Source organism: Panthera pardus, unplaced genomic scaffold, assembly GCF_024362965.1.
Source record: "Panthera pardus isolate Hobbes unplaced genomic scaffold, ASM2436296v1 HiC_scaffold_8, whole genome shotgun sequence".
NCBI classification, from domain to species: domain Eukaryota; kingdom Metazoa; phylum Chordata; class Mammalia; order Carnivora; family Felidae; genus Panthera; species Panthera pardus.
The window spans coordinates 10433532-10459279 of NW_026527013.1; the positions used below are offsets into that span (position 1 = coordinate 10433532).

General features: G+C 58.8%; 1 protein-coding gene and 1 long non-coding RNA gene across 8 annotated transcripts; one reads left to right on the plus strand and one right to left on the minus strand.

Moving 5' to 3' along the window:
* The first annotated feature begins 1399 nt into the window (after positions 1-1399).
* TECR (trans-2,3-enoyl-CoA reductase) lies at positions 1400-25725 on the plus strand. 4 transcript variants are annotated; one of them, XM_053897235.1, is made up of 13 exons: positions 1400-1531; positions 22674-22724; positions 23359-23410; positions 23745-23789; positions 23884-23987; positions 24065-24180; positions 24281-24386; positions 24525-24597; positions 24676-24719; positions 24793-24850; positions 24942-25030; positions 25333-25378; positions 25470-25725. In XM_053897235.1, the coding sequence occupies exons 1-13, from the start codon at positions 1517-1519 to the stop codon at positions 25595-25597; spliced, it is 927 nt and encodes a 308-aa protein (XP_053753210.1). In that variant the 5' UTR covers positions 1400-1516; the 3' UTR covers positions 25598-25725. The 4 variants fall into 4 exon arrangements, with proteins under 4 accessions (XP_053753210.1, XP_053753208.1, XP_053753206.1 ...); XM_053897233.1 differs by lacking the exon at positions 1400-1531 and adding an exon at positions 4999-5034; XM_053897231.1 differs by lacking the exon at positions 1400-1531 and adding an exon at positions 22005-22283.
* LOC109253976 (uncharacterized) lies at positions 9674-21994 on the minus strand. Of its 4 annotated transcripts, XR_002074604.2 has the most exons (4): positions 20215-21994; positions 18884-19316; positions 12533-13609; positions 9674-12128 (listed from the first exon to the last, which is right to left on the minus strand). It is a non-coding gene; the product is annotated as an uncharacterized LOC109253976 (long non-coding RNA). The 4 variants fall into 4 exon arrangements; XR_008420266.1 differs by lacking the exon at positions 9674-12128 and having other exon boundaries at positions 12156-13609; positions 18884-19045; XR_008420265.1 differs by lacking the exon at positions 9674-12128 and having other exon boundaries at positions 12156-13609; positions 18884-19048.
* Positions 25726-25748: the final 23 nt, after the last annotated feature.

Sequence of the window (25748 nt, forward strand, 5' to 3'; positions counted from 1 at the left end):
CATTTAGGTTTTCACCTCTTTTGCCCAGATAGACCTGGGCAAAAAACATCGTGTGTTTCTGAAGACCACAACATTGGCTTCCTTCACTGGGAGTCACTGGTCCCCGAAAGCTGTAGCTTCAGAAGTTTCCAGAACCGAACCTGGATGACTAAGTGCTAAGCACTGACTCACCTTACCCCACCCTGCTCCCCGGTGAATCAGTGATCTACCTTTGAGGACTTCTCACCACTGTCTCTGATGTCAGGCCTGTAAATTCCAAAGGGTTCAACGGTTGATGAAGGCTCGGGCAGGGTCCGGAACCAGGAGAAAGGAGAGAAGGTAGGTGAGGGCGTGTGCCAGGTGCTACTCACTCCTTACCCTGTCCTGTAATCTTGCGTGTGTGGGGTGTGTGTGTGTGTGTGTGTGTGTGTGCCGCGCTTGTGTGTGCGTGTATGAGGTGGTGCCCCAACTTTCCCAGCCTGCTCATGACAAAGGAGCAAAAGCATGGCATAACCCCAGACCAGCATTGTCCAGTAAAGGCACAACTACCAGCCACAAATGCAAGCCAGGTCTGTGATTCTAAATGTTCCAACAGGCATGTTGAAAAAGGTAAAGAGGAACAGGGGAACTTAATTTTAATCTATTTTAATCCAATATATCCAAAATACTATCATTTCAACTTGTAATTAACATTAAAGGTTATTAGTGAGATTTTTATTTTACATTCTCTTCAATACTAAGTCTTTGAAGTCAGTGTGTGTTTTACATTTACAACACATCTCAATTTGCACCAACCAGCCACATTTCAAGGGCTCACTAGCTACATATGACCAGTGGTGACCATGCTGGACAGCACAGGTGGACAAGTGTGGGCCCTCCGCCTATGGGGCCGGACAAGGTGGGGCGGTGGGGCTTGCATTGAAAAGGGCAGTGAAGGCATTCCCCCCTCCGATTCATGACAGATGGGGGGGGGGGGTCCCCTCGCTGGAGAGGCTTCTCCATCCAGGAGCCCAAGCACACCCCCCCAGCTCCTATCCCTTTCAGGTTGCTCCCCTTTACCCAGGGGGCTGCCCACCTGGGAGTTCACAGCCGCGCCTCCAGCCAGGCGGATGATGCCGCCCCTGTCACTCAACTTTTTGCTCTCGCCCCCAGCTTTACGGTAACCGTTGCTTCCCCTGGTTTCCACAGCGACGCCACCGAGAGGCGGGCAAGGGGCGCGCGGCGCCGAGGCCTTATTTTGATTGGTGGGTGGCCAAGCACCTTTTAGCTCTTCCCTGTGTCCCGCAAGCTGATTGGCCAGCCTCGTGGCGAGAGCTGCTAGTCCTCGCTCAAGACCTGCCCCGCGGGGCGGGGTCGAAGGTGAGCGCCCCGCGCGCTGATTGGCTGTAGGGGCGCTCGTGGCAGGGAGGGGCGGGGCGGACGCGGAACCGATGTTAGTCTCGCGCGGCGGTCGCGAGCGCGTGAGGGAGCCTGTTCCTTGTCGCGCGCAGGTAGGCAGCAGCGGCAGCAGGATTAGTAGGGGTCGTGTGAAGAAGCCATGAAACACTATGAGGTAAGGAACGAGGAAACCGGGACCTAGCGGCCGCCGCAGACTCATTCGTTTTTTCTTCTTCGTGGGACCATGGGACCCCCCCCCCCTTTCTGGTCCTGTGCCCCAAAGGGCGAGCGGGACGGCGCAGGCGCAGTGGGCGCGCGTCGTGTCCCGGGGCCACTCGTAAATCGCACCGCGCATGTGCAGGGGGTATTTCTAATTCTGCAACCTAGGCTGTTGTGGGGTTGCCTTTTCTTGGGGTCTCTGCAGGATGTGGGAAGCTTGCAGGTTCCTTGCAGCTCCCCCAGCGGGCCGGGGCAGACTTGGCAAGGGGAGGAACAAAGGTGCGGGACCCTGGCTCCCGATCCGAGGGTGTCTTGCATAAGTGTTGCATTATGCCACCTCCTTCGGTTTAGGAAAGGGCTTTGCAATCAGCCTCTGGCACGATCTTTGGACCCCTTCCCTCGTCCGGGACGTCCGCGAGGAGATTAGGCGGTGAGGGAGGTGCAGTTCCAGGCCTGGCTCCCGCCGAGTAGCAAAGCTGATCTTGCTTTTTGGTAATCTAAGAGATCGTCTCAGTCAATCCCTGCGTGTCACCTGGGGGAAATCTCACGCCCACAGCCATTCTTGAAGCCTAGGTCCCCTGACTCCTAACTTGGGCTGCTGCTTCCCTTAAAACGAAGTCTGATGCGCTTATCGATCTAGCTGATAATAGAATATTAATAATTTAATTATTTGATCAGTACTGACTTTCAAATAACATTAAATAATAAACTAATTTATTCTTAAAACGCATAATAACTTAGCGTGTGATTACTCTTGTGCTATGAGATTATGTTCTCTTATTTTTTATCCTCGTAGGCCTATGAGGTTGGGGACTATTATTATTATTCCCATTTTTACAGATGAAGAAATAGTCTCAGAGATGTCAAATGACTTACCCAAGGGCCCCCCCCCCCCCCCCCCCCCCCCCCCCGGGTAAATGCAGAACAGAGAGAGAAACTCAGGACTCCGGTCTTAGTTGCCAGCCCCTAGGCCATGCTGGTCCCCAAATGAAAACTAGCAGGTAGAGATGTCTTTTTTTTTTTTTTTTCTTTCTCCTCAGTTTAAAAAATTGTGGCAAAATACACATAACATAAAATTTATCATGTAACCATTTGTAAGTGGCATTAAGTACATTTACATTATTGTGCACCCATCACCACCATCCATCTCCAGAACTCTTTTCTTTTGAATTTAAAAAACTGAAACTCTGTCCGCAGTGAACACTAACTCCCTGTTCCCCATTCTGTCCAGCCCCTAGCAACCGCCATTCTACTTTTTGTCTCTATGAATTTGACTACGTTAGGTACCTCGCATGTAAGTGAAAGGAGAGATTTCTTTTTTTTTTTTATTAAAAAAAAAAAACTTTTTTTAACGTTTATTTATTATTGAGAGGCAGAGACACAGCATGAGAGGGGCAGAGACAGGGGGAGATACAGAATCTGAAGCAGGCTCCAGGATCCAGCGGTCAGCACAGAGCCCAATGCGGGGCTCGAAATCACGAACCGAGAGATCATGATCTGAGCCCAAGTCAGACACTGAACTAACTGAGCCACCCAGGCGCCCCGAGATTTCTTGTTTTTATTCTCGGGTTGCATACATACTGTTACCTGTGTCTGCCCCCCTTTATTGTTATTATTATTTTGCTAATTATTTTTTTAATTTGAAACCTAGAAGTCCTCGCTCATTTTTGACACAGTACCAGGAATGAGGAGGTAGGATTCAACGATCTCTCTTGCCCCATTCAACTTTATGATTATAGAATAAAGTTCTAATACGGTTTCCCCTCTCAAACCCTCTTACACTCCCGGAGAAAAAGCCACAGTTTGAAAGATGCGGGAAGGAAGATCCATACGGCATTTTTGCAAAATGGAGTTTTAGTTTCCTTAGTTAGCAGTCAGATAAAGTAGGCCTCTGAGGACCCTTGGGGTGAGCACATTTGTTCCGGAAACGGTGCAGGCTGAGGCCTGTGGCTTGCACTGGAGAACGTGCTCTACCTTATGGAAATGAATCTTTTTCCTGCCAGAAGGAAGGGGGAGCTTCAAACCCACTGTTCAAAGTGACCTTGGAGGAAAAAAATTATTTTGCTGTGTTCTCTATTCTCATTTTCTGCTACCATTTGCCAAGTACCCTCCAAGGTGATAGCTACACTTTCCATGTGGGAGGGTCCCTTGTCTCCCAGCAGGCAGAATAGTTTTACTCCCAAGTGTCTGTTGCAGAACCATAAAAATAGCACGGATACTCCTTCCACTCCCATTTAACAAACTTTGAGTAAAGGTTTCGGTTATCTTCATCAAAGAATATATTTCTATTTGAAACTAAGCCCATCCTTCACCCCCAAGTGAGTCCCTGTCCACTGAGGGGTTCACCTCCCTCAAAGACCTTTGTGGCTCCGAGAGAGACCTCGAGATAATGGAGTTTACAAACGATAGAAGTGATGTTCAGAAAAATGTGATCTGCGTGGAGTGTCACACAGGACGCTGATGGAGGCCGAGGTCTGATGTCATGGCGGTTGGGATTCCAGCTGGAGGGGAGATTTGTTGCTGTTTCAGTAACAGTTTACCATCACTGCTGGTGTCCCCTCTGTGATCTGGGAGGAAAAAGTATCCCTTCAGTGGACTAGTCGAGATGAAGCAGATAGAACGGGTCACCTTTGGGTCCTGGCTGAAGCTGGTTTCTTGGAAGGCAAAGGAGGCCTTGGGATTGTCTTGGGGTCAGATCAGGGTTGATAAGAGAGCTGCTTATCTTACGCTACAGGATTCTTTCCTTTCCTTTTCTTTTCTTTTCTTCTTTTTTTTTTCTTTTCTTTCCTTTTTTCTTTTCCTTCCTTCCTTCCTTCCATTTTTTTTTTTTTATTGCTGTTTTTTGCCATTGCAGATGAGAGCTCAAAGTAATGATCCCAGGTGTAACTGGAAAAACAGCTGTTGTGTCTTGTAAATGACTGTTAATTTCCAGGAAGATCAGCGCCTCTCAGTCTTCTGAGCCCTTCCCTGCCCATCACTGCCCGTCACTGCCCATCACTGCCCGTTTCCTCTAGATGGGTACCTGGAGACAAGGAAGCCTCATCCTCTTGGGGTCCCCACTGCCCTTATGTAGGATCTTCCACCCCCCCCAAAAAGGGTAGCTCTATTGGTGCTAATTTTGCGAATAATCCTAGACCAACACAGTACCTTGCCTCAGGCAAGTTTTGCTTCCACTAACGCCACAGGAATAAGCATGTGAAAGTTCTGGAAGGTAGAGTTCTGGTCAAGTGGCAGTTGTTTAGAGCCAGAAAACTGGGCTGGAAGGCAAAAATTAAGGAGAAAGTAGACCCACGGTTAATGGTGGTGTCTTAAGTGTGTGGGCTTTGGGCAGGGGTGGGGCTGAATCCTGGTTCTGCCACTCAGTAAATAACTGTGTCACTGACCAGAGCAGCTTGATTAACTACTTTGAGCCTTTCTGTGACTGCTCATTGGGGGCAAATGCAACCTGTGAAGGCAAAGGTCAGTAAGAAAGAACATTAGGAAGTTGATGGAAATATATCATTAGAGGGTGCTACAGGTAGCCCTGGTTCATTCATTTTAACTGTTGTGCACAGTTCCATTTTACGAAAAAAAAAAATCTACTTTGTTTCCCAGTCCTTTCGTAAATCTCCAGATATCCTGTTGAGTGGAAAAAAGCAAGCTGCAAAAGATTCTATGTATTTCAAAAAGTACCAAATGAGAGAGATTAATCTGTACTGCTTATGGATATGTACATAATAAGTGGGTATGTTGTGATTAGAGGTTAGAAGTATGTGGGAATCACACAGTTAGAGGAACTGTTGCTTGGGGAGAGGGAGTGGGGAGAAAAGGGGTGTGGAAGGCTTTCAGCTATGTCTGTTTTATTAAAAAAAAAAAAGGAATCTGATGTAAATAATTCTTAAATCTGGGAGGTGGGATCTTGGGTGTCTGCTGGGTTTTTTTGTACTTTTTTCTTCTGAATTCTTGTGGCCTTTTGGAATAGGTGAGGGATATTTTGGGTTTCTCTGACTGTTGAGCCCGTTTTATGTGTGGGTCTCCGACTTTCGTACCTTAAATGTGGCACCTGTTTTGCAGAAAGGTGTTGGTGTTCTGAAATGGGGACTGCTTGACCTCTTTACTCTCACACCCTTCTGCATGCTGCATCGAAAGAAAAGGCCTTCCAAAAATGTCTTTGGGACTGGCTTTTCATTTGCAGACAGGCTGGGATGCTGGTTGTGATCCCCTCTTCTTGGGCCGGATAATCAATCCTGCTGGATTAATAGCAGGGACAGGTCACATTTATTGTATCTGTCCGAAAACCTGAGAGGTGGGTCCTCTTTGCTCACATTTGTGGATAAGGAACACGAGGTTCAGGTGAAGGAACTTGCCCAACTTACCCAAGGTCATGTTGTGGCAGAGAGGGGATCCAGACTCAGGTCTGTCTGATTGCCCATCCGTAGAAGAGGAATGGGGGGGGGGGGGGCACCAACAAGCACAGGTGATCGGGTGGGCACGAGTATTACTTCTACTTTGCACATAAGGAAACTGAGGCTCAGAGAAGCAAATTAAGTTGCGGAAGGTCACAGAGTCAGGAAGCCGTGTAGCTGGGCTTGAGCCCTGGGTTTGCACCTTTCCAGTTTCTGTCCCTGCTGATGCTTCCAAAGGCTGCTGGTGGCCAGGCTGTGCTGTGCCGTGCCATTGTTCTGAGGACAAAGCGTCCCTGGAGGGAGAGTGGGAAGAGGCTCTGTGGGTCGGTGTGGAGTGCTGGCCGAGGGTCTCTCTTGGCCCCTAAAATCGGATGGGCTGTCCCTCGGAGTTCTAGAGGGGGAGCCGGATTGGGATTGGCAGCCGGGAAAGCCTTAAAAGGTTTAAAGACCTTCCTTGTGTTGGTGTGCCTTGGGCCAAGAGCCTTGGGTCCGGTTGAGTGGGAAGGGCGGGGGCTTAAGTCTGGGAGGTGGGGCCGAGGCGGGGGAGGGCGGGGGCCTAGGCAGCGGAGGTGGGGCCGAGGCGGGGAGGGCGGGGCCTAGGCAGCGGAGGTGGGGGCCGAGGCGGGGAGGGCGGGGCCTAGGCAGGAGAGGTGGGGCCGAGGCGGGGGAGGGCGGGGCCTAGGCAGGGGAGGCGGGGCGGGGCGGGGGCTGAGGTTGGGAGGTGAGTGGGAGGATCGGAGTGGTGGGCGGGGGTGGGCCTAGGTGAGCCTGGGTGCGACCAGGGAGCTCTCTCGGAGCCTCGCAGAGCCTCTTGAATAACCTGTTCCTGAGGAGAGGTAAGTGGCGAGTGGACAGACAGCCCTGAGTGGGGACTGTGCTAGGAAGGGACTCAGCCCTTGAGTTTGGTTGGCAGTCCGTGCGCTTTCACCGACAGATTTGGCCAGACCTTGGGCTGGGTGGCCTAGTTCAGCTTAGGTCTTAGCACCCTCTTGCTGATACTGCCGGTGGCAGCAGAGGATGTTTTAATACCTGGGGACAGCCAGGGAATCCTCCTCCTCAGAACGCCTCTGCCAGCTTGGTACTCACTCTGAGCGCTTTTAGCTGATAACTCATTTAATCCTGGTAACGAACCCATGGGGTAGGGACCGTTCTTCTCTCTGACCGATGGGGAAACTGGGGCAGAGGAGTGAAGCGACGGGCCCTTAGTCCCTCAGGGAGTGGCAATGCCAGGATTCTGGTGGGCCATGGGGGGCTTCACTGTGGGTGGGCCCCGGGCGGTTGTGCGTTGAGGGGGGATGTCTTTGGAGGCCACTGGCTCTGCCCTTGGGACAGACAGTTCTCCCTGCTTGAGCTTTCGGTTTTCTCTCCCATGAATCCAGGGTAAGGACACCTGTCTCGGAGGGCCGCTGGGGAGTGTGACGTGGCCAGCACACTTCCTGGCCCGCAGTCGGGGTACAGAGCGTTAGGTGGTTCAGGACAAATCATTGGACGGATCGGGAGAGCCGCATCGGTCAGCCTCGGAAATGCTTTCTGCACGTGGCCTCTCCTGAAAGCCTTACGACTTGCCAGTGAACCGGGCCACGGAGGCCTCCTTCACGGAAGCTGCTGGAGATGGGTTCATGCTAAATGGTATGCCCAGAAGATGGAGGAAGCAGCCGGTGGTCAGTCTTGATACACTGTCACACACGGTGGAGGTCACATTTGGGGACGACCTCTTTCCCTGGGCCAAGTGGAAGCACAGTCAGGACCCACTTTTCGGACTTACTGGGACAGAGAGCCGTCCCAGGAAGTGGGTGCTTCGGGTGGGTCTGCCCATCTGATGGCCGTCGAACCTGCTCCCTCGGAAGCCGGGCAGCTTCTGGCATGTTCCACACCCTGCAGCGGCTGCAGGGGCTTCTCCCGTGTAAATGGGAGGATCTTAGCACCTGGGCCTCAGAAACCGTCTCTCGGGCTCCTCATCGTCCTCTGTCCCCTGCCTTCCTCACCCTCTACACTTCTGTCTTTCGTCTCCTCAAACATCTGCAGCCCCATTCCAGCCCTGAGCATCTGCCTGTTTCCTCAGCCAGAAGGCTCTTCCTCTGTGTTTCCCCGGCCGCTACTTACTGAGAGCTCAGCTTCCACGTCCTGCAGAGAGAGGCCTTCCTGGACCATCTTACCTGGAGGATGACCCCCCGCCCCACCCCCTGGCACCCTGCTCCCGTCCATCGGGCCCACCTTGGGCCATGGTTGCATTTTCACTTGGGTTCTTCACGGTCAGACTGTGAGCTTGGTGACGGCAGGGAGGGACTCTGTGTCTTGTCCCTGCAGCTTCCCCGGCGCCTGGCCGGCGCCTCCTTACTGACTGACGAGATGCACGAATGCGTCTTCTGGTGGTCAGGCTCCCGGGACGCAGAGGGGCGAGTGTGGGGCTGCTGCAGGGACCTGGCTGAGAACTGCATCTCCCGTGTTGGGCCGAGTCAGTCCTTACTGATTGTGACCCAGGGAAGCTGGCTTCTTAGGGCCCGTTGTCCGCGAGCCCCGGGTCCAGCGCTGCTGCGGCCAGCCAGCCTGTTCCGCATCATCCTCTCCTCCCCATGCTTCGGCCTCACCACGAGCTGCCAGCTCTGCGCCTGGGCCTGTCCCCGGCCGCACGGGATGCTTGCGGGTTGTCCTGGTCTGAGCGGTCTCCTGTCGTGGGCCTCCACTTATCTGTTTCCTTCTGCCATTTATTCATTCGTTCATTCGCCCCAGTGCATTTCTCTGTGCCTGTCACTCTCCAGGAAGACGGACTAAACACAGCCTCTGCCCTCCAGGTCTTTTCACTGAGCCAAGGGGAAAACCAAGGGGAAGGTTTTCAGGGAAGGGGAGGGGACAGCATGTGCAGAGGCCGGGAGGCCTGACTTTGTGGATGGCCCATGTCGAGTGATGAGGCCCGAGTGGCCAGAGACCTGTGGACTTTATCCTGAGGGTGATTAAGTCCCTTCTCTGTTGATTTTGCCTAAAAGGTCAACTTTAAGAGGGTGGTTTATTTTTTAAGTCCTGGGGGGAGGGGAGGGGTCCTCGCATTCTGCTGTTTGTTGCATAAATGGGCAGAGTAGTTGTTCCTTATTGCTGACTGGCGGGTGTGGATGGTGTTTGGGGCTCCCCCGCTCCCCCGACCGCCACCGCCCCGCCAGTCTCGTGGTTAGTTAGAGATGGGCCACGAGCCTTTCCCAGCTCTCTGAGGGATAAAGAGCCTCTCAGTAGGTCACGGTGACTGGCAGGCTGGCACGGCCCTGGCCCTGTCCCCTGCTCGAACCAGGCTCTTATGTAAGCAGAGTCCCCAGGCCATTCAGTTGGCCCCATAGACTGCAGGGTTTGTGCCATTGTCCGGGTCCTTCTGAACTCTGTTTTTCCTTTTTAAAGGGACCAGGGAGCAACTGGCCGGGGCCATGCCAATTTTGTGGTGGGGCCCGTGGGAACAGTGCCTGTCCTCAGGGTGAGGGTGGGCCGGCTGAGTTTGGGGGAGGGCGGTTTCGCACTGGCACTGGGGCATCCTGGAACATCAGGAGGCAGGTCACAGACCTGGAGCCTCCACTCTTGTGGGGGGAAGCTGTTCCCCAGGACCCCTCAAGAGTCTGACTCAGGAGAAGGGTGGGTCAGTGGGAGGAGGGAGGGTTAGGGAAACATACTCTTTGCGGGGAGTGAGGGGAGTATCAGAATTCTTGGGGAGATACGTGTAGTCCGAAACAGTATGTTGTGGACTATTATTTCCACCAGAGAATAAAGTCTAACAGACTCTCCTGGCTGGGGATGGGGATCCATCCACCATCCACCATCCACCCCAGGGCTGGGTTGAGTCACGCAACCCCTGTGCTAAATACCAGTGTTTCAGGAGAGATGGCTTTGCCCTTCCTATCTGGGAATCCCGTCATTCAGGGCTCAGCATGAATGTCACCTCCTCTTGAGAGGTTCCCCCCACCCTGATCCACTCAGGCCACACTTGCCACCCGTCGCCTCTCCGGTTTTAGTTCTCTGCACAGCACTTAGCACCTTCTGATAGTTTGTGTGTTTGAGCTCCTCGCTCGCTGTAAGCCCTGGCCCCTGGCGGAACAGGTGATCATGTGCACGTCTGTTAGAGACACTGGCTTGCAGAGCAAGGCACCGGGCACGCTCAGGCAGTTAGCCGCATCGCTGATGCCCCCCACCCCCAGAGACACTGCAATCGGATGAGGAGGAAGGACCCTCACATGGTTGTGGGGTACACGGCTGCCCCTCGGGGCTGGCGGTCCTGACCCTGAGCTCCTGCCTTTCCGTCATGAAGCTGGTCACGGCTCATCTTTCGGCACTTTGGGGTTTGGCCCTCCCCCTTCCCCCCCCCCCCCCCACTTTTTGACCCAAAAGTTACCTGAACTCTGAGTTTTCATGTGCGGATGAGGTGGGGATCCCGTGGGTAGTGCTAAGCCACGATCACCAGACCCTAAGAATGTTCCCTGCCAGGCCCCTCCAGGCGCGGTCTGAGGAGTGGGCCTGGGAGCTGCATCTTCTGCCACATTCCGGCTCACCTGGGGTGTCGTGGACGCCACATGGGAGTGAACTCATTGCCAGCCTCCCCGGCTGGGCCTGGGAACGTGCATCACGGGGAGAGAAGGCACGGGGAAGCACGTGCATATAAAACTCTCGGTTCCTTTTCCCTCGCTTCGTTTTGCTGTCCACCAGAGGGGCTGAGCGGAGCCAGAGAGGCCTGCAGGGCTCAGGGTGCTGCTCACAGGTAATGCTGCAGGTGGGAAGACAGCCAAGGGCATCTTCCTGGACCCCTCTGTCAACGGCGAGAGCCACCTCTTAATTCACCTCTCCCTTTAAAGATGCAGGGAGGCCCGTTAAATCTTCTGGAAGCCCTGCCCTCCTCTGCTGAAATCCTCTTACCTTGTTCGTGTTCTCCTTCTATCCCAGAATGCAGTTTTCACCTTAAGTTGGGCTGTGTCTTATGATTGATATATATACATGTCATGTTTATATAGAAAGTTCTCCACTCCCCGACCCCCCCCCCCCCCCCCAAATTGGCAGCTTGATCTCAATCAGTGGTGTCTCAGGATCCAGGAACTAGAGTGTCTTTTTTTTTACCACTTGTCACCTCTGCCCTAGTCCAAGCCCCACTGAGGTCTCTGGCCTGGGTTGTTTCTGAGACTCACTGCTGTGTCTGCTTCCATGCTGCTCCCAGCAGTGGCAGCGGGAGGGCTCTTTCTCAAAACCAAAGCAGATGGTGGCACTCCAGTGACTTCCCAAAGTGCTGGACTGGGCCTCCATGCACTCCAGCCTCCTCAGCTGCTCAAGTCCATTCTGTTCCCGCTGGATGTTCCAGGGCACTGCCAAACTCACTGCTGCCTCAGGGCCTTTGCACTTCCCACAGGGAGCCTCAGGCCGGTCCTCCCTTCGGCTTCTTTCTGGCTATGGCTCAGATAATACTTCCTTAGAGTGGCTTTCCCTGACCACTTCCTCTGGTGCTCTGGGTCCCCTGCCAGGCTCTCTTCACAGCACCTGGTGTGTCCCAGCCTCATGTTACGTGATAGGTGCTTTGCCCACGTTCCCCTTGAGTGTGAACAGGACCGGTCGAGGAGCGTGGCCTCTCTCGGCTGTGCTCACCATTCTGTCCCAGCACTGGGAACACTGCCCAGCACACTACTGTCACACATAGGTCTCTCTATTCATCAAGCCCAGCCCCTGGCAAGGGCCCAGCGCGTCGAGGGGCTCGGTAAGCACTTCCCGAGAGAATGAACGGGAACTTCTCAGTCAGCAGAACAGGCTTGTGAAGGTTCCACGTCGCCCCCGGCCCCCCCCACCTTGTGTGGTCTCTCAGTGAGCTGGAGCTCTCCGTGGGGCCGTTTAATGGGCATTTCAGACTTAATAATGTCCCGACCCGAGCTCCAGACTGCCCTCAAACTGCGTGTCCCCCCTCCGGTTAACGGCACTTCCAGCCTCCTCATCACCCAGCCCCGAGGCTCTGGCTCTGCTCATTCTCTCACGTCTCCTGTCCAGGTCAGCGAACCCTGCAGCTCAGCCTTCGCTGTACAGCTGGAAGGCGGCCGCTTGTCATCAGCCCCCCACCATCACCGGGCCCAGGCCAGGGGTCGGCAGGCTTTATCCGTGAAGGGCCAGATGGGAAATACCGTGGGCTTTGTGGGCCATATAGCTCCTGTGACATCTTCTCAACTCGACAGTTGTAAAAAAAAAACAAACAAAGCAGCCGTAGATGATACATTAACAATCAGTGAGCCATGGCCTTGTTCCTGTGATACGGCTTTGTGGATCCTGAGGTTTGAATTTCACGTCACGTCCTTGTGCTGCGCAATAGGCTTCTGATTTTTTTCCCAACCATTTAAAAGTAGAAGGACGATTTTAGTTCGTACAGAAACAGGCGGTGGACCAGAATTGGCCTCTGGGCCGTGGTTGGCCGACCCTTTGGTCTAAGACATCTTTTATCCTGGCAGAATTATTCCCGTAGCTCCTTACTCGGCTCCCTGCTTCCACCCTTACTCCCCTGTAGTCCAGATGGATCCTTTAGGAGCTTGTCAGGTCGTGTCCCTGCTCTGCCCAGAATCCTCCAGGGCTCTCACCTCACTTGGAATAGAAGCCAGGGGCGCCTGGGTGGCTCTGTCAGTTGAGCGTCCGACTTCAGCTCAGGTCACCATGTCACGGTCAGTGTTTGAGCCCCGCGTCGGGCTCTGTGCTGAAAGCTCGGAGCCTGGAGCCTGCTTCGGATTCTGTGTCTCCCTCTCTCCCTGCCCCTCCCCTGCTCACACTCTGTCTTTCTCTCTCTCAAAAATAAACATTTAAAAAAAAGGGGGGGGGGAATAGAAGCCAAAGTCTTCATCTGGAGGGTGAGACCCTGCACAACCTGTTACCTCCCCCCAGCCCCCTTCTTGCTCACTCTCTCCAGCCACACAGTCCTCTGCACTGTTGCTTGAACACACCAAGAATGCTGAACCTCAGGGCCTTTGCACAGGCCATTTCTCTGCCTGGATGCTTTCCCCAGATTTCTCAACAGCTCTTTCCTCCACTGCATTCAGGGCTCGTCCCAAGGTCTCCTCAGGAGGCCTTTCTTGACCAGTTTGTATAAAACTGCACACCCCCTCTTCACCTTCCACTCCCCGTCCCCTTTCCCTGCTCTGCTTTTCCTATGGCACATGACATCTTCTAATGTTATGTGCAACTTTATTTGATGGTCTTTGTCCTCCCCCTGCTAAAATGTCAGCTGCACGTGGGCAAAGATTTCTGTCTCTCTTTCCACAGCTGAATTCCCAGAGCCTTTAACAGTGCCTGGCATGTAGCAGTTAGTAGATGTTCAATCAGTATTTATGTGGTGAACGAATGAGCCTCAGTTTCCTCATCTGTAAAAGGGGATTAATAGTAAAAGGTAACTTGTGTTGAGAATGTGCCTCTGTGTCTGGCACCTTGTGAGCATGTGGGAGGTGTTAGCTGTTGCTGTGCATGAAGCTGGCCATGGGGGTCCCAGAGCGGGCGATTCCGGAAGTTTCTGGGGTGAACTAACCTGCTTGCCGCACCGGGCCAGATGTGCTGGACGCAGGTGGGGGGTCATCCTGGATGGGCTCCTCCTGCTGCTCCCATCAGCCTGTGTTTGCAGGGCTCAGTGTCTCCTGCCTCTTCCAGCTTCTTGGCCTGATGGCACCTTCCTGCTCAGAGATGCAGAGACCAGACACGGTCACTACCCTTGATCTGGCCAGGGGGTGCCGGGGTGCAGATCTGGGCCGTCCCCCAAGGGTCTGGGGCCGGGGACAGCCCTGGAGGAAGAGCATTCAGTTCTAAGGAGCAAATATAGATGGGGTCTCGCCACTGGAGCTCGTAGCCGGGTGCTGTTGGGCTGGTGACTTGTGTTCCTCAGCCTCAGCCTCCTTGTCTGTAAAATGGGGTAACGGTGCCAGTCCAGTAGGATCAGTGTGAACTGGTGGTGGCTGGGTACTCAGGACTCACACCCTGCAGGGGGCAGGGCGAGGAAGGGGTGGGTTGCACCTGCAGGGAATGGTTGAGGCCCCACTGGGAGGGGTTTTGGGCTTCCAGAGGCAGCCTGGGTCGAGGTGGCTGTTCCCATCTGTCACCTGGGAGCTTTCGAAGCTGTGGGCGCCGGCTCCCCCTTCAGAGACCCCGGTCCCCCCGCCTAGGCTGCCCAGTCCAGGGCTCTTCGGCGGAGTCACATGAGCAGGCAGGGTTCGGGACCACGGGTGGGACTTCTGCCACGTGTGCCACGAGAACCCTGTCTGTTAGGTCTTCTTTCAAACGTTCCCATCGACCGGAGGGAGACGCCGAGGCTCAGGCTGGGAGGCTGGGCTGACTCTGGCCTCTGCTGTGGCACTGCCGTGGGGACTCCCTCCACCCCTCCCCCTGGGGCCTGACAGGAAACCGTGCAGGAAGCGTGAAGACAGCCGCTGAGCCTGCCTGGACACCTCTGTGTGGTGTCAGGAGGTGACGGGTCTTTCTCCCTTGGGACCCTGAGTGTGCTGGGGCCACGGGAGCCTGAGGCCTGCGAGGAGCGGGCTCAGTCCCTGGGCTCCCTGGTAGTGACCTGTTCTGCGGAGTCTGGACCTTCCAAGACGAGTGTGCTGGAGTTGGAGCATCGGGAGGGAAGGGGGTGCCTTGCAGATGATCAGATCCCGGGGCCCCTCCCACCTTTCTTCCCCCGTTGGCATCTAACCCCACTCTTCGGAGCGGTGGTGGTGGTGTGGCGGGGGCTGTGGGCCCAGGCGGGTGCGTTGGCGCTGGCCGCGGCACTTCCTGGCTGTGTGCCCTGGGCGAGGGCCCCCTCGTTTCTGAGCTGCATAACTGGGGTCACAGTCCTTAGCTTACGGGCCCTGGTGAGGCTAGGTGAGTTAGGCAGGCGAAGGTCTCAGCACGGCCCTTGGCACGAGGTAAGCATCCGACAGATGTTTCTTGGGGAGGCGCTTCCCAGTGGCACAGGCCCCAGGGGCAGCCCTGCTCTGGGTGGGACAGCGCCCTCTGGAGTCCCGGAAGGTGCAGCCTGTGCCCGCCCAGGGAGGTGCGGGGGCTGCCAGTGGGCAGCTGGTCAACGGGCCCGAGACCCAGAGTCCCCGCTGTGTTGGTTCGGTGTCCCCTTCAGGTTGTGCTCTGTGTGGTTGCTGCCACCAACCCGGGGTCACCTGAGCACCTAAAGAATGTTCTCCAGGACGCCGCTGGGGTGTATGGGGCTCTCCAGCGTCTCCTGGCCCCCATCCCAGAGCCCAGGGACATTGGCATTCAGACCCTGACTCTTGTTGTCTGGCCAGCGGGGGCAGGAGGTGGGAACTGGCTGGTTGAGGGCCTGGGAGTGGGTGGTCAGCGTCTCCCCGCCCTTGCCAGCCTTGGTGACGTTCTGCCCCCGTGGTGGCACGTCGGGGAGGCTGGTGCAAGTGCGCTGGGCACCTCAGAGAAATGGGGTCACGAGCTGAGGCCACTGGGGAAGGAGGTATTTCTGGCGGAGCAGGTGCGGCCTGTGCTGGCCTCCTGGCAGCCGAGCCCAAGGTCTTTTCAGCCACCCTGGCGCGAGCAGTGTGACTTCGATGTTTCTGGAAAGTGGAAGGGAAAGGGAGCTGCAAGTGCTGAGTCGCCGAGTCCAGGCGAACGTGCCCGAGCCTCTGCGTCTGTGAAGCGGGTGAGCCGGCCGGGTGCTGTGCCGCTCGCGGCCGGGCCTCCCTCCTCTGGGTGCGGCAGCTCTTAATGCCCCGAGCGGGGGCCCGTGGGGGCCGCGAGGGCCTGGGCCAGCCGGCGGAAGGACCTGTCAAGGTCTTTGCATCTTTGGAGTCCCAGGTTGCCCTGAGCAGGGCTTGCACCCACAGCGGGCCTCTCGTGCCCCAGGCCCAGGAGAAGACGTCACCACCAGGGCGCACACGTCCCTCACAAGGTGGCCTAGTTGCAGGGCCCTTTCCTGGCCGGCAGACCCACGTGGGGTCTCAGAGAGCCGGCCGGAGGCTGGGCGTGCTGCTTGTGCCGTCTCTGCGCGGGGCCTCCGCAGAGCCTGCGCCGGCTGGGGGTGCGGCCCCAGAGGCCTGTGTGGGCGGGGCGGGGGTGGGGGTGCTGGCCTTTCTCAGCACACACGAGCGCGCGTCTGGGCTCAGGTGTTTGCTGTGTGACCCGGGAGCGTCCCTCACCCTTTGGAACACGGCTTCCTTATCTGAGAAGTGGAGCCAAGAGCTCCTGCCCTCTCGGCTGCCGGGCAGGTGAAAGGGGAGGACGAGGAGAGGGGCCCCGGAAGCCGCCGCAGCTCCAGGCCTGCTGTTTTCCACGCGTGCCCATTGGGCGGGTCCGCCTGAGGATGCACAGAGGTTCCAGGGGCATCATCGGGAGCTGGTGAGGGTGACCTGGAATCCGGGCCGACCCTCAGGCCTGTGCCTACCCCTTGTCCCAAGGGGCCCTGGGATGTGGACTCCGCCGTGAGGCCACAGAGTCTTGTTGGCGGATGGGAGGGGCCTGGAGAGCACTGGGCCCGGCGGTGTTTATAAGGTTGGGGGGACACTGAGGCTCGAGAGGGGCCCGGGCCCCCGGCTTGCAGGCCTTGTGGGCGCTGGTGCCCGGGCCCCTGTGTGCCGCGCCCGCCTGGGTGCCGCTCCTGCAGGTGCAGCAGATGCAAGTGTGGCTCTTCACACCTGGGCTCAGGTGGCGCCTACTTCTCCTGCCGCCTTTTTTCTGGCGCTCCTTCCTCCTGGGGCTCAGGTCGGACCCCCCAGACCATCATCAGCAGATCCCGTGGTCCTGCCCTTCGTCTGTCCAGAATGCCACCACTTTCCACTCCTCCGTGGCCACCTCCCTGCTCTGTCCCCATCGTTGCCCTGGTCTCCCAGTTCCCAGGGGAACCTGCCCACTTCCCTCGGGGTAAGAGCCAGAGCCCTCACCTGTGCCGTCTGCCCGCTCTGTGCTGGCCACCTGGGCCTTCTGCTCCTCAGAGCCGCTGAGCGCATCCAGCCACAGGGCCCTTGTACTCGGCCTTCCCTCTGCCTCGTGTGCACGCTTGTTGCCTGGCGTCTCACTGGCCTTTGCCCGGATGCCCCCCGCTCAGGGAGGCTTTCCCTGACCACCGTCCCGAAAATGGCCTTCCTCCCCACCCCGGACTCCCCTGCCCAGTTCTGTTTTTCTCCACGACGCTTGGTGACAGACGGGTGGCTGTTGTCCCCCGCCTCGCCCCCCGCCCCCCTCCCCCACAGCACGCACAGGGTGGGGTGTGGTCCTGTGAAGGCTGGGATGGGTCTTGTTCACTGCAGTGCCTGAGATGGGGGAGGAGGGGAGGCGGGAGCGGGCGAGGGGCCGAAAGAGGGAATGTGGGGCAGTGGCTCCCGAGGCCTCTTGGCTGGTAAGTGGCGGAGCCCGAGCCAGTACTCGCTCTTGGTCCTGCACTGGCGTTTTCTGCCTGACAGGGGTCTTCTTCCTCCCGCAGTTGGGAGTGGAGTCCACGGCCACAAGGGGGCAGTGGAGCGCAGGGCAGCCGCCGCAGCCTGGCAGCGAACCGTAGTAGGGACTTCGCCGCAGCCCCGCCCCTCCCGCCCACACGTGTCTTGCTATTGTTAGGGTTCGGGCGCATTGTCACCGGCTGGATGGAGCGTCACCACATCACCTCCCTGACCTTGGTGTCTTCATGGCCAGGATTTGGGGAGAAAGGGCCTGGCTGTACTGCCAGTACTGTTTTGCCAGTGTTGGTCTGATGATAGTTAACTCCATGCAGGATCTCTTGTAGGCTGGGTGTGTTTATCTCCTGTTTTTGGGTGTCATTATCTCTGTAAATCTTACGGTAATTCTGCGAGATGGCAGGTGGGGGCAGCCCACATTATAGATGAGAAAATGGAGGCTCAGAGAGGTTGAGTAACTTTTCCAGGGCCACACAGCCAGGAAGTAGGTGAGTCTTCTTGACCTTAGAGCCTAGGTAATGTGCACACAGCCGAGGAGGCCCTTGAGCCCTCCTTGTGTGGGGACCACGGGCCTGTGGTAGTGCCTCTGAGGGCCCAGGCTCCATAGAGCCGGTCAGCATGGAGCCCCTCTTCTGTGTTGGGCTTTTGCTGGTGCAGGAAGTCAGCGAGCTTTCCCTGGAGTTGGGAGCTGGCTTGGTCACTGGCCCTTTCCCCCAGTGAGTGGTGCTCCTGAGCCTGGGAGGAGGGTCTGGCTGCCAGGATGCTGGGCCCCACAGGGTCACAGGAGCCTGGCGGGCATGTGTGGGGGCCTCACAGAGGCTTCCCTGGCACTAGGTCCCTGGCCCAGGGTACGGAGAACTCCAGGCAGCAGCTTCCACCCTGCCGCCACCCTGGGGTTGGGCGAGGTGGGCAGGGCCCCCTGGGGTGTGGTGAAGGGAAAGGCCTGGGCTCAGAGGCCGGTGGTGGGGCCTTAGGCAAGCCCAGCTGCCTCATGCAGGTGCTTACGGAGCACAGCTCCTTGTTGGGGAGGTCTGTGTGCTGGGAAATGGTCAAGAACGGGGCAGTCCTTGTCCTTGGGAGCTGGTATCTGGGAGTTGCTATTTTAAGTCAGGAAGGACTTCACCGAGCATTTGTCTGAAGGCCCGTGGAGGTGAAGGGAGGAGCCCTGAGGGGTCTGGGGGAGAGTGGTCTAGGCAGCGGGAACAGCATGTGCAAAGGCCCTGAGCCTCTCCTACAGATGCGTAACTGCTCCGCTTTCCCACAGCTCTGGTGTTTCTCATCTGCTAGGTGGGGTTCACCCCTGGAGCCTTGCTCTGGGCACCGACACTAGCTCAGAACGGTGCTCAGAAAACAGCACCCGTTTCCACTGTGACTACCTTGATCAGCAGCTTCTTTGTTTTCATGAAGACCATGAAGGCCGTGGGCCCTGCTGCTCAGCAGTGGCTCTGGGTGTTCCCCTCCAAGCTGGGGAAGGCTGCAGCCTGACCCCCGCCCCTCTTTCAGGGTGGGCTGTGGCCCCATCCTTGGTCCTGCCCCCTCCCCCAACCCTCATGCCCTGACCTCGTGGTGCCACGAGTTGCTGTTGGCCGGATCCTGGAATCTCAGGCGCCTGGGTGAGAATTCCTCCCGGGCTAGTGGAACTGTCATCGCAGAGCCGTGCTCCCGTGTCCCAGGCCAGGGTGTCCGCCCCGTCCTTGTCCTCTGTATCCATTGTGCCGGAGCCTGCTGTGCCACACCCCCTAGCTATGGTCAGCGGCTGGGACCTCCGGCCAGTGACCCCCCTCCCAGCCTTTCACCTGCCTCCAGCAGCCTTAGGAGGGCTGACCTCTCCTCCCTTCCCCAGGCCTGTCTTCTCCCCAGGGATGGGGCCTGGGCCTGCTGCCTACTCTTCTGTGCTCAGGAACCCTGCCTAAGGGCTGTGCTTGGCAGCTGCCTACACCGTCTGACCTGGCGTAGGCCTACCCTGGGTCCCCACCCTAGGCTGGCATCAGGCCTGGGCAGGCAACACAGACACACACACACAGAGAGAGAGAGAGAGAGAGAGAGAGAGGGAGGGAGGGAGAAGGAGAGGGCATGGGAGGTATGCTCAGCACAGAGCAGGGGCTGGGGTCGCAGCGGGGTGGGGAGGGGTGCAGTGGGTGGGTAAGCTGAGGGACTGAAGAATGGGAAGCATATGACCATGTCCCCTCTGTTTAGGCCCTCAGTGTTGGGAGGTGGATGGGGGTGGGGTACCCTTGCTGCTCCCTGCCCTGGGGCCTTTTCTTTTGATGGGTAATTGGGGCCTGCTTCTTAGCGCATCCCGCCCCCCCTTAAAAATAATTTATTGAAGTGCAGTTCGCATAAAATGAACCATTAAAAATGAATAGTGCAGAGGCATTTGGTAGAGTCACAGTGTTGTCTGTCCACTGCAGCCACCACCTCGTTTTAGTTTTAGAATGTTGCCGTCACCCCTAAAAGATACCAGGTTCCCATCAGGCAACATTCCCCATCCCCCCTCCGCAGCCCCCTGGCAACCCAGTCTTTCTGGCTCTTTGGGTTTGCTGATTCTGAACACTTTACATAATACGGTGAGTCTTTGTGTCTGGCCTCTTTTACTTAGCATAACTTTCTTTCTTTCTTTTTTTCTGCCACCTAGCATAAACTTTTATTTCACTTTTCAGTTTGCAGTAATTATAAAATCGTACGGAGAGGTCCTGGGTCCTACATTCTCCTCACTCCTCAGGGCCTCTGAGACCTCTCTCAGCATGAAAGCTGCTGGGTCCTGGGATGAGGGGGTGAGAAGTGGGAAATGACCGACCCAGCCCCAGATCCAGCCGCAGCAGCCCTGAGCTGAGGCAGCCCCCACCCCAGTGGGCTGGGCCCCAGGGTGCTGCCCGGAGGGCCAGGCTTACCTCTGTGAGGGCGCGGGCTCCCGTCCTCCAGCTTGGGACTGACCCCGGCGCGGCCGCTGGGAGTGTGCCCCTTGCCCGGCCACCCCTCCTGCCACCCGGCTTCCTCTCCGGCAGCCAGTCGGGGCCCCCGACTCTCCCCGGACCCTGGTCTGGTGCCCAGGCTGGGGGAGAGGGGTAGGATTTCAGCCCTCCCCCAGCAGCTGGCCGGCAGGGAGAGGGGCTGCTTATATTTTAAGCTATTGAGTGGCTCAGCAGGAACTTGGAGGCCTCCTCTCCCAGTGGGCCTGGTGCTGCCCTCCTGCCCCACACGGGCTCTGAAGGCATGTGGGCACCGCCCTGCTGGGACCCAGGAACTATTAATATACCTGCAGCCACAGGGCAGGCCCTATGCCTGCCCACGGCCCTGCTATTCTAGCCCTTTCTGGCACGTTCCAAGTGTGCCCCTTCCCTCTCCCACAAGTCCCCTGGGTGGGACCAGACACCCTGGGCGGTATGACCAGCTTCTTTTCTGGCCCCATCTGTTTGGCCCGTGGCTCAGAGGGGCTCGGTAGGCTGTCCCCCAAGGCCACACGGCTGGCAGTCCCCAGCAGGCTCACTCCAGTGCAGCACCAGCAGGCAGCATGGGCCGGGGCTTCTGGGTGTTGGGCCCTCTCGTGTCCCTGATGTGGGGCGGGCGTAGCATACGTGGGCAAACGGGCCTGCAGGCCGCCAGGATCTGCACCCAGGCCTGTGCCCTTCCCACCGGGCCTCCTCACGCCCAGCCTCGTGGCCCCAGGTTTTGGGGCACTTCCTGTCAGGCCCCATGCTGGTGCTCCACTCACATTGTCTCATGACCCCTTATAACCCCTTGAGGCCCACGCCTTCCTACCTGCCTCCTGGACGAGGCTCAGAGAGAAGTGAGGGGCTGGTCACGGGCGACCTCGTGGCATGGCCAGACTCAGTCCCCACATCTGCCGTGTTGTTGGGGGATGTGTGAGGGGATCCCTTTCCCTCTAGGGGGTGCTGGTTGCGGTGGACCATCTGCCGGGCTGTGGGTGGCCGGCCTTGCCCTCAGAGAGCCCTGGCTGGGGCCCTGCCCTGGGGTTTCTTGACCGGCTCCTTTCTCCACACTGCCTCTGACCGAGGTCCGCCAGGGGCGGGAAGGATTCTCAGCGCCTGCTTTGCTAGCGGCTGACCTGAGGTCAGCCCTAGGCCTTCTTGCCACGACCCACGTCAGTAGCATCTGTGCCAAGTCCCCCGTGGGAGCACCTGGGCCTTTGGGGATCCACTGGCCACTGCTGGGCCTCCCTGCAGCTTCAGCGGTTCACATGCTCACGGCCCCCCCCGGCGGCGCCTTCTCTGACCTGCTTGGGATGGGTGGGCCAGACCCCCACCCCCACCCCCCGGGGGGGCTCTCTCCCTCCCAACTCTGCCCACTGCTCTGCCACTGTCTGGGGGCGGCTCTGGGAGAAGGGTGGGGTTGGGGGGTGGCCAGGCTTTGGGCTTTGTGGGCTCAGGGCCTAGGCAAGGCACTGTGTTGGGCTGACGTGGTGGGAAGACTGCCCCAGAGGTGGCCTTGGACAGGCCCGGGTGGACCTAGTGAGAAATGAGTGGAGAAGGGAGGTCAGGGAGGCAGGGGCCGGGGCCGGGGCCTCATCCATCCAGGCTGGGGATGCTGGCTGGAAACTTCTCCGTTTCCTGACCCTTTCCACACTTAGAGAGAGGCTCTCTGCACCAATAACTTAGGAATCTGTCACCTCCCTGGGAACACAAATGCACAAGGAAAATAATCCGCAGTGTCTCTTACAGCTCAGAAGGGGAAGTGGATGATCTGTCTCTGGGATTCTCAAAATAGCTGGGATTTCTCTAAGCCCCGTGAGCCCTGCGGGCCTGAGCCGGCCGAGGCTTGGGCCGCCCTCGGCCTCTCTCGCCCTCCTCCCGAGGCCGGCCCCGCCCTGCACCGGGCCAGGCGGGAGGTGCCTCCCTGCCTGCCTCCCAGGGTCTCCCTGCCCCCAGTGCTGTCCAGGCGCTGTGTCCACTCAAAAGCCTCAGTTTTGGGGGACCCAGCCCCCAGGGGTCGCCCCCAGGAGGTCTGTGGCATGGCTCCTGGGGGGCTCGGTCTGGGGCAGTTTTATATTTAGCTGGGCCGTGGCTGTGGGGCACTCGGGTTACATCTGCACAGAAGGTGGCGGTGCCAGGGCAGGCGCGGGCTCCTCTCCAGCACCGCGGCAGAATTTGATCGCGCCCGCCCGGCCCAGAGCCGCTCCGCCTGGGGAGGTCCGAGGTGGGGGCTGACGGCCGGCAGCCGGGGCCGCTGGCCGCAGCGGGCAGAGCAGGGCAGCATGGACCTGAACATGGGCATGGTGGCCCGGGAGGCCGGCCCGGGCCCAGGCCCCGGCCTCGGCCTCGGCCTCAACGGCCTCCCCCGAATCGCCCCCGCCAAGACCAAAAAACCTAAAAAGGCCGTCCTCTTTTTCGAGGTGGAGATTCTGGACGCGAAGACGCGAGAGAAGCTGTGCTTCCTGGACAAGGTACGACCGTGGCGTCGGTGGCCCTGGGCCAAGGACACGGAGTCTGGGCCCGTTACTTCCTGGGGCTCCTGGTTCTGAGGAGGCGGACTCCTTGCGTCCCCCCAACCTGTGTCCTGACACCCCACCTACTCCTCGGGCGGATGAGGGGTACTGTCCCCGGGCCTGCCCCTGCCGGCGTGGGGTGGGGTGGGGTGGGCAGCGCTGGCCCTTGGGTGTGGCCAGGATCCGGCCCCCTGGTGGGAGGAGGTGAGGCAACCTCTGTGGACCCTGCAGGGCTTTGGGGCCTGGGAAGAAGGTGGGGGTTCTGAGAGCTGCCCCCTGCAGATGCCAGGCAGGGGGGAAGGGGCTCCCGCCCCAGTGAGTTCTGGCCCTGACCGAGGGCCGTCACTCTGCCGGCAGCTGTGTGGGGGTGAGCACAGGCAGGGAAGCAGGCCCAGCTTCCCAGGCTCATACCGTCTCCACTCTGGGGGGGCCGCTGCTGTGCCGTTCAGCCATGTAGGTAGGGGGGCCTGAACTCCGGCCTTCCCCCTCCCATAGCAGGGGCCCAGGCCCCCTCTCCGACCCCCCTCACCAGGAGGGGGCCCTGACCAGGCTCCCCTACCCCCGACTTCTTTGCGGCCTCTGCTTCCCCCAGGTGGAGCCCCATGCCACCATTGCCGAGATCAAGAACCTCTTCACCAAGACCCGTAAGTCCAGGGCCCAGCTGTGCCACCCCTGTGACCTCTGGGCAGGGGCCTCTGGGTGGGACCCTGTCCTGTACACCTGTCCTCCCAGGTCCTGCAGAGATGCCCCCAGTGTGGCCCAGGCTTCTCTTGGCTTGCCTGGGGCAGATGTCCCTGCGTGGCCTTCAGCAGGAATGTCGTTGCCGGGCCTTCGGAAGGATAACATCCCTCTCCTGCCTGGGTTGTTCCCGGCTGGGTCCTAGCACGGGCCTCAGAGGCCTTGTCCTGGGGCTGGAGGAGGCGTGGGGTCCCTGGGCTCCACCATGCTGTGCGCTGTGATGCCCTGCTCTCCCCGCAGATCCACAGTGGTACCCTGCTCGCCAGTCCCTCCGCCTGGACCCCAGTGAGTACAGCTGTCTGCTCGGCCGCCCTAGGCTCCTGGGTGGCAGTGGGCAAAGTCCTGGGCAGCTCTGAGCCCCGGCCTGGTCTCTCTGCAGAGGGCAAGTCCCTGAAGGATGAGGACGTCCTGCAGAAGCTGCCTGTGGGCACCACGGCCACACTCTACTTCCGGGACCTGGGGGCCCAGATCAGCTGGGTGACGGTGAGCCGCAGCCCTGTCCGTGGCCTCCTTTCCCAGCAGCCACACTGGGGTGACTCACCTGCTCCCCGTACCCCCAGGTCTTCCTGACCGAGTACGCAGGGCCCCTTTTCATCTACCTGCTCTTCTACTTCCGGGTGCCCTTCATCTACGGCCACAAGTATGACTTCACGTCCAGCCGGCACACGGTGGTGCAGTGAGTGGGGCCAGGGGGAGGGGCGGTGGGGGGGTGGGGGGAGGCCTGCTGGACCTGCCCCAGCTGAGCCTGCCCCCGCCCCTCCCCCCCCCCCCCCCAGCCTTGCCTGCATCTGCCACTCATTCCACTACATCAAGCGTCTGCTGGAGACGCTCTTCGTGCACCGCTTCTCCCACGGCACCATGCCCCTGCGCAACATCTTCAAGGTGAGCGCCCCGGGGTGTGTCCAGCCAGACCCTGGCCGCCTCCCGGCCCCACCCACCTGGACCCCTGTGCCCAGACCCCGCCCGTCCCTGGGCCCACCCACTGCCAGCCCGACTCACCGCAGCCCCACTCCCTTTCAGAACTGCACCTACTACTGGGGCTTCGCCGCATGGATGGCCTATTACATTAACCACCCTCTCTACACACCCCCCAGTAAGTGGCCTTGGACCCTGCCCCTCCCCACCCCCCTGGGTTCTCCCCTCACAGGCCACCCCTCTGCTTCCTCTTCAGCCTATGGAGCTCAGCAGGTGAAACTGGCCCTCGCCATCTTCGTGGTAAGCAGGCTGGGGAGGAGGGGTCTGGGGTGGGGAGTCTGGGGGCTCCCCGCTGACCCTGCTGCTCTGACAGATCTGCCAGCTTGGCAACTTTTCCATCCACATGGCCCTGCGGGACCTGCGGCCAGCTGGTGAGGGGCCTGCCCCAGGTGAGGGGGTGGGGGTCGGGCCGGGTGGGCCGGGTGAGGGGGTCTCACTTGCCCCTCCTGTCCTGCCCTGCAGGGTCCAAGACCAGGAAGATCCCATACCCCACCAAGAACCCCTTCACCTGGCTCTTCCTGCTGGTGTCCTGCCCCAACTACACGTACGAGGTGCGGCTCTGCCCCGCTCTCCTCCCCTCTCCCTCCTGGGGCTGGGGTCCCTGGCTCACCAGCTGCCTTGGCAGTTTGTAGCATCTGGAGACGGAAAACCTGGCCTTTCTGGGAGTTGGGAGGTGTGCAAGGCCAGGCTCGCAGCCACAAGGAAACGGGGGGCGCCTTCATCAGGTCATCCTGTCTACTCGAGGCCTCTCTGGCATCGGCATTTGGATAGTAAGGGTTGGGGCGAGGCCTCCGTGGAGCGGCCGGCACTGCCCTGTCCTGCCCACCCTGACCCCTGACCCCTCTCCCCACAGGTGGGATCCTGGATTGGCTTTGCCATCATGACACAGTGTCTCCCAGGTGAACCCGCTGCTCCTCCCTCCATGCCCCCGCCCCCCCCGCCCCCCCCCGGGCTCTGCGGCCCCCCTGACGCCCCCGCTCTGCCCCGCAGTGGCCCTCTTCTCCCTGGTGGGCTTCACTCAGATGACCATCTGGGCCAAGGGCAAGCACCGCAGCTACCTGAAGGAGTTCCGGGACTACCCGCCTCTGCGCATGCCCATCATCCCCTTCCTGCTCTGAGCCGCCGCGGGCTCCCAGGCTCCACCAAGCCAGGCTCTTCCTCTGTCCCAGCAGCATTCCGGGGGAGGAGGGGGGGCCACCACTGTCCGGCGCTTGGAATAAAACCTGCCTGCCCCTGCCAGACTTGGGCTCAGGCTCCGCGTGTTTCTTT

Coding starts and splice junctions, on each gene's coding strand:
- TECR (XM_053897231.1), top strand. CDS start 22,020: ATGATCTGTCTCTGGGATTCTCAAAATAGCTGGGATTTCTCTAAGCCC. Junction 22,284..22,673: donor CCAGGGGTCGCCCCCAGGAG/GTCTGTGGCATG, acceptor CTCTTTTTCGAG/GTGGAGATTCTGGACGCGAA. Junction 24,181..24,280: donor AGCCGGCACACGGTGGTGCA/GTGAGTGGGGCC, acceptor CCCCCCCCCCAG/CCTTGCCTGCATCTGCCACT.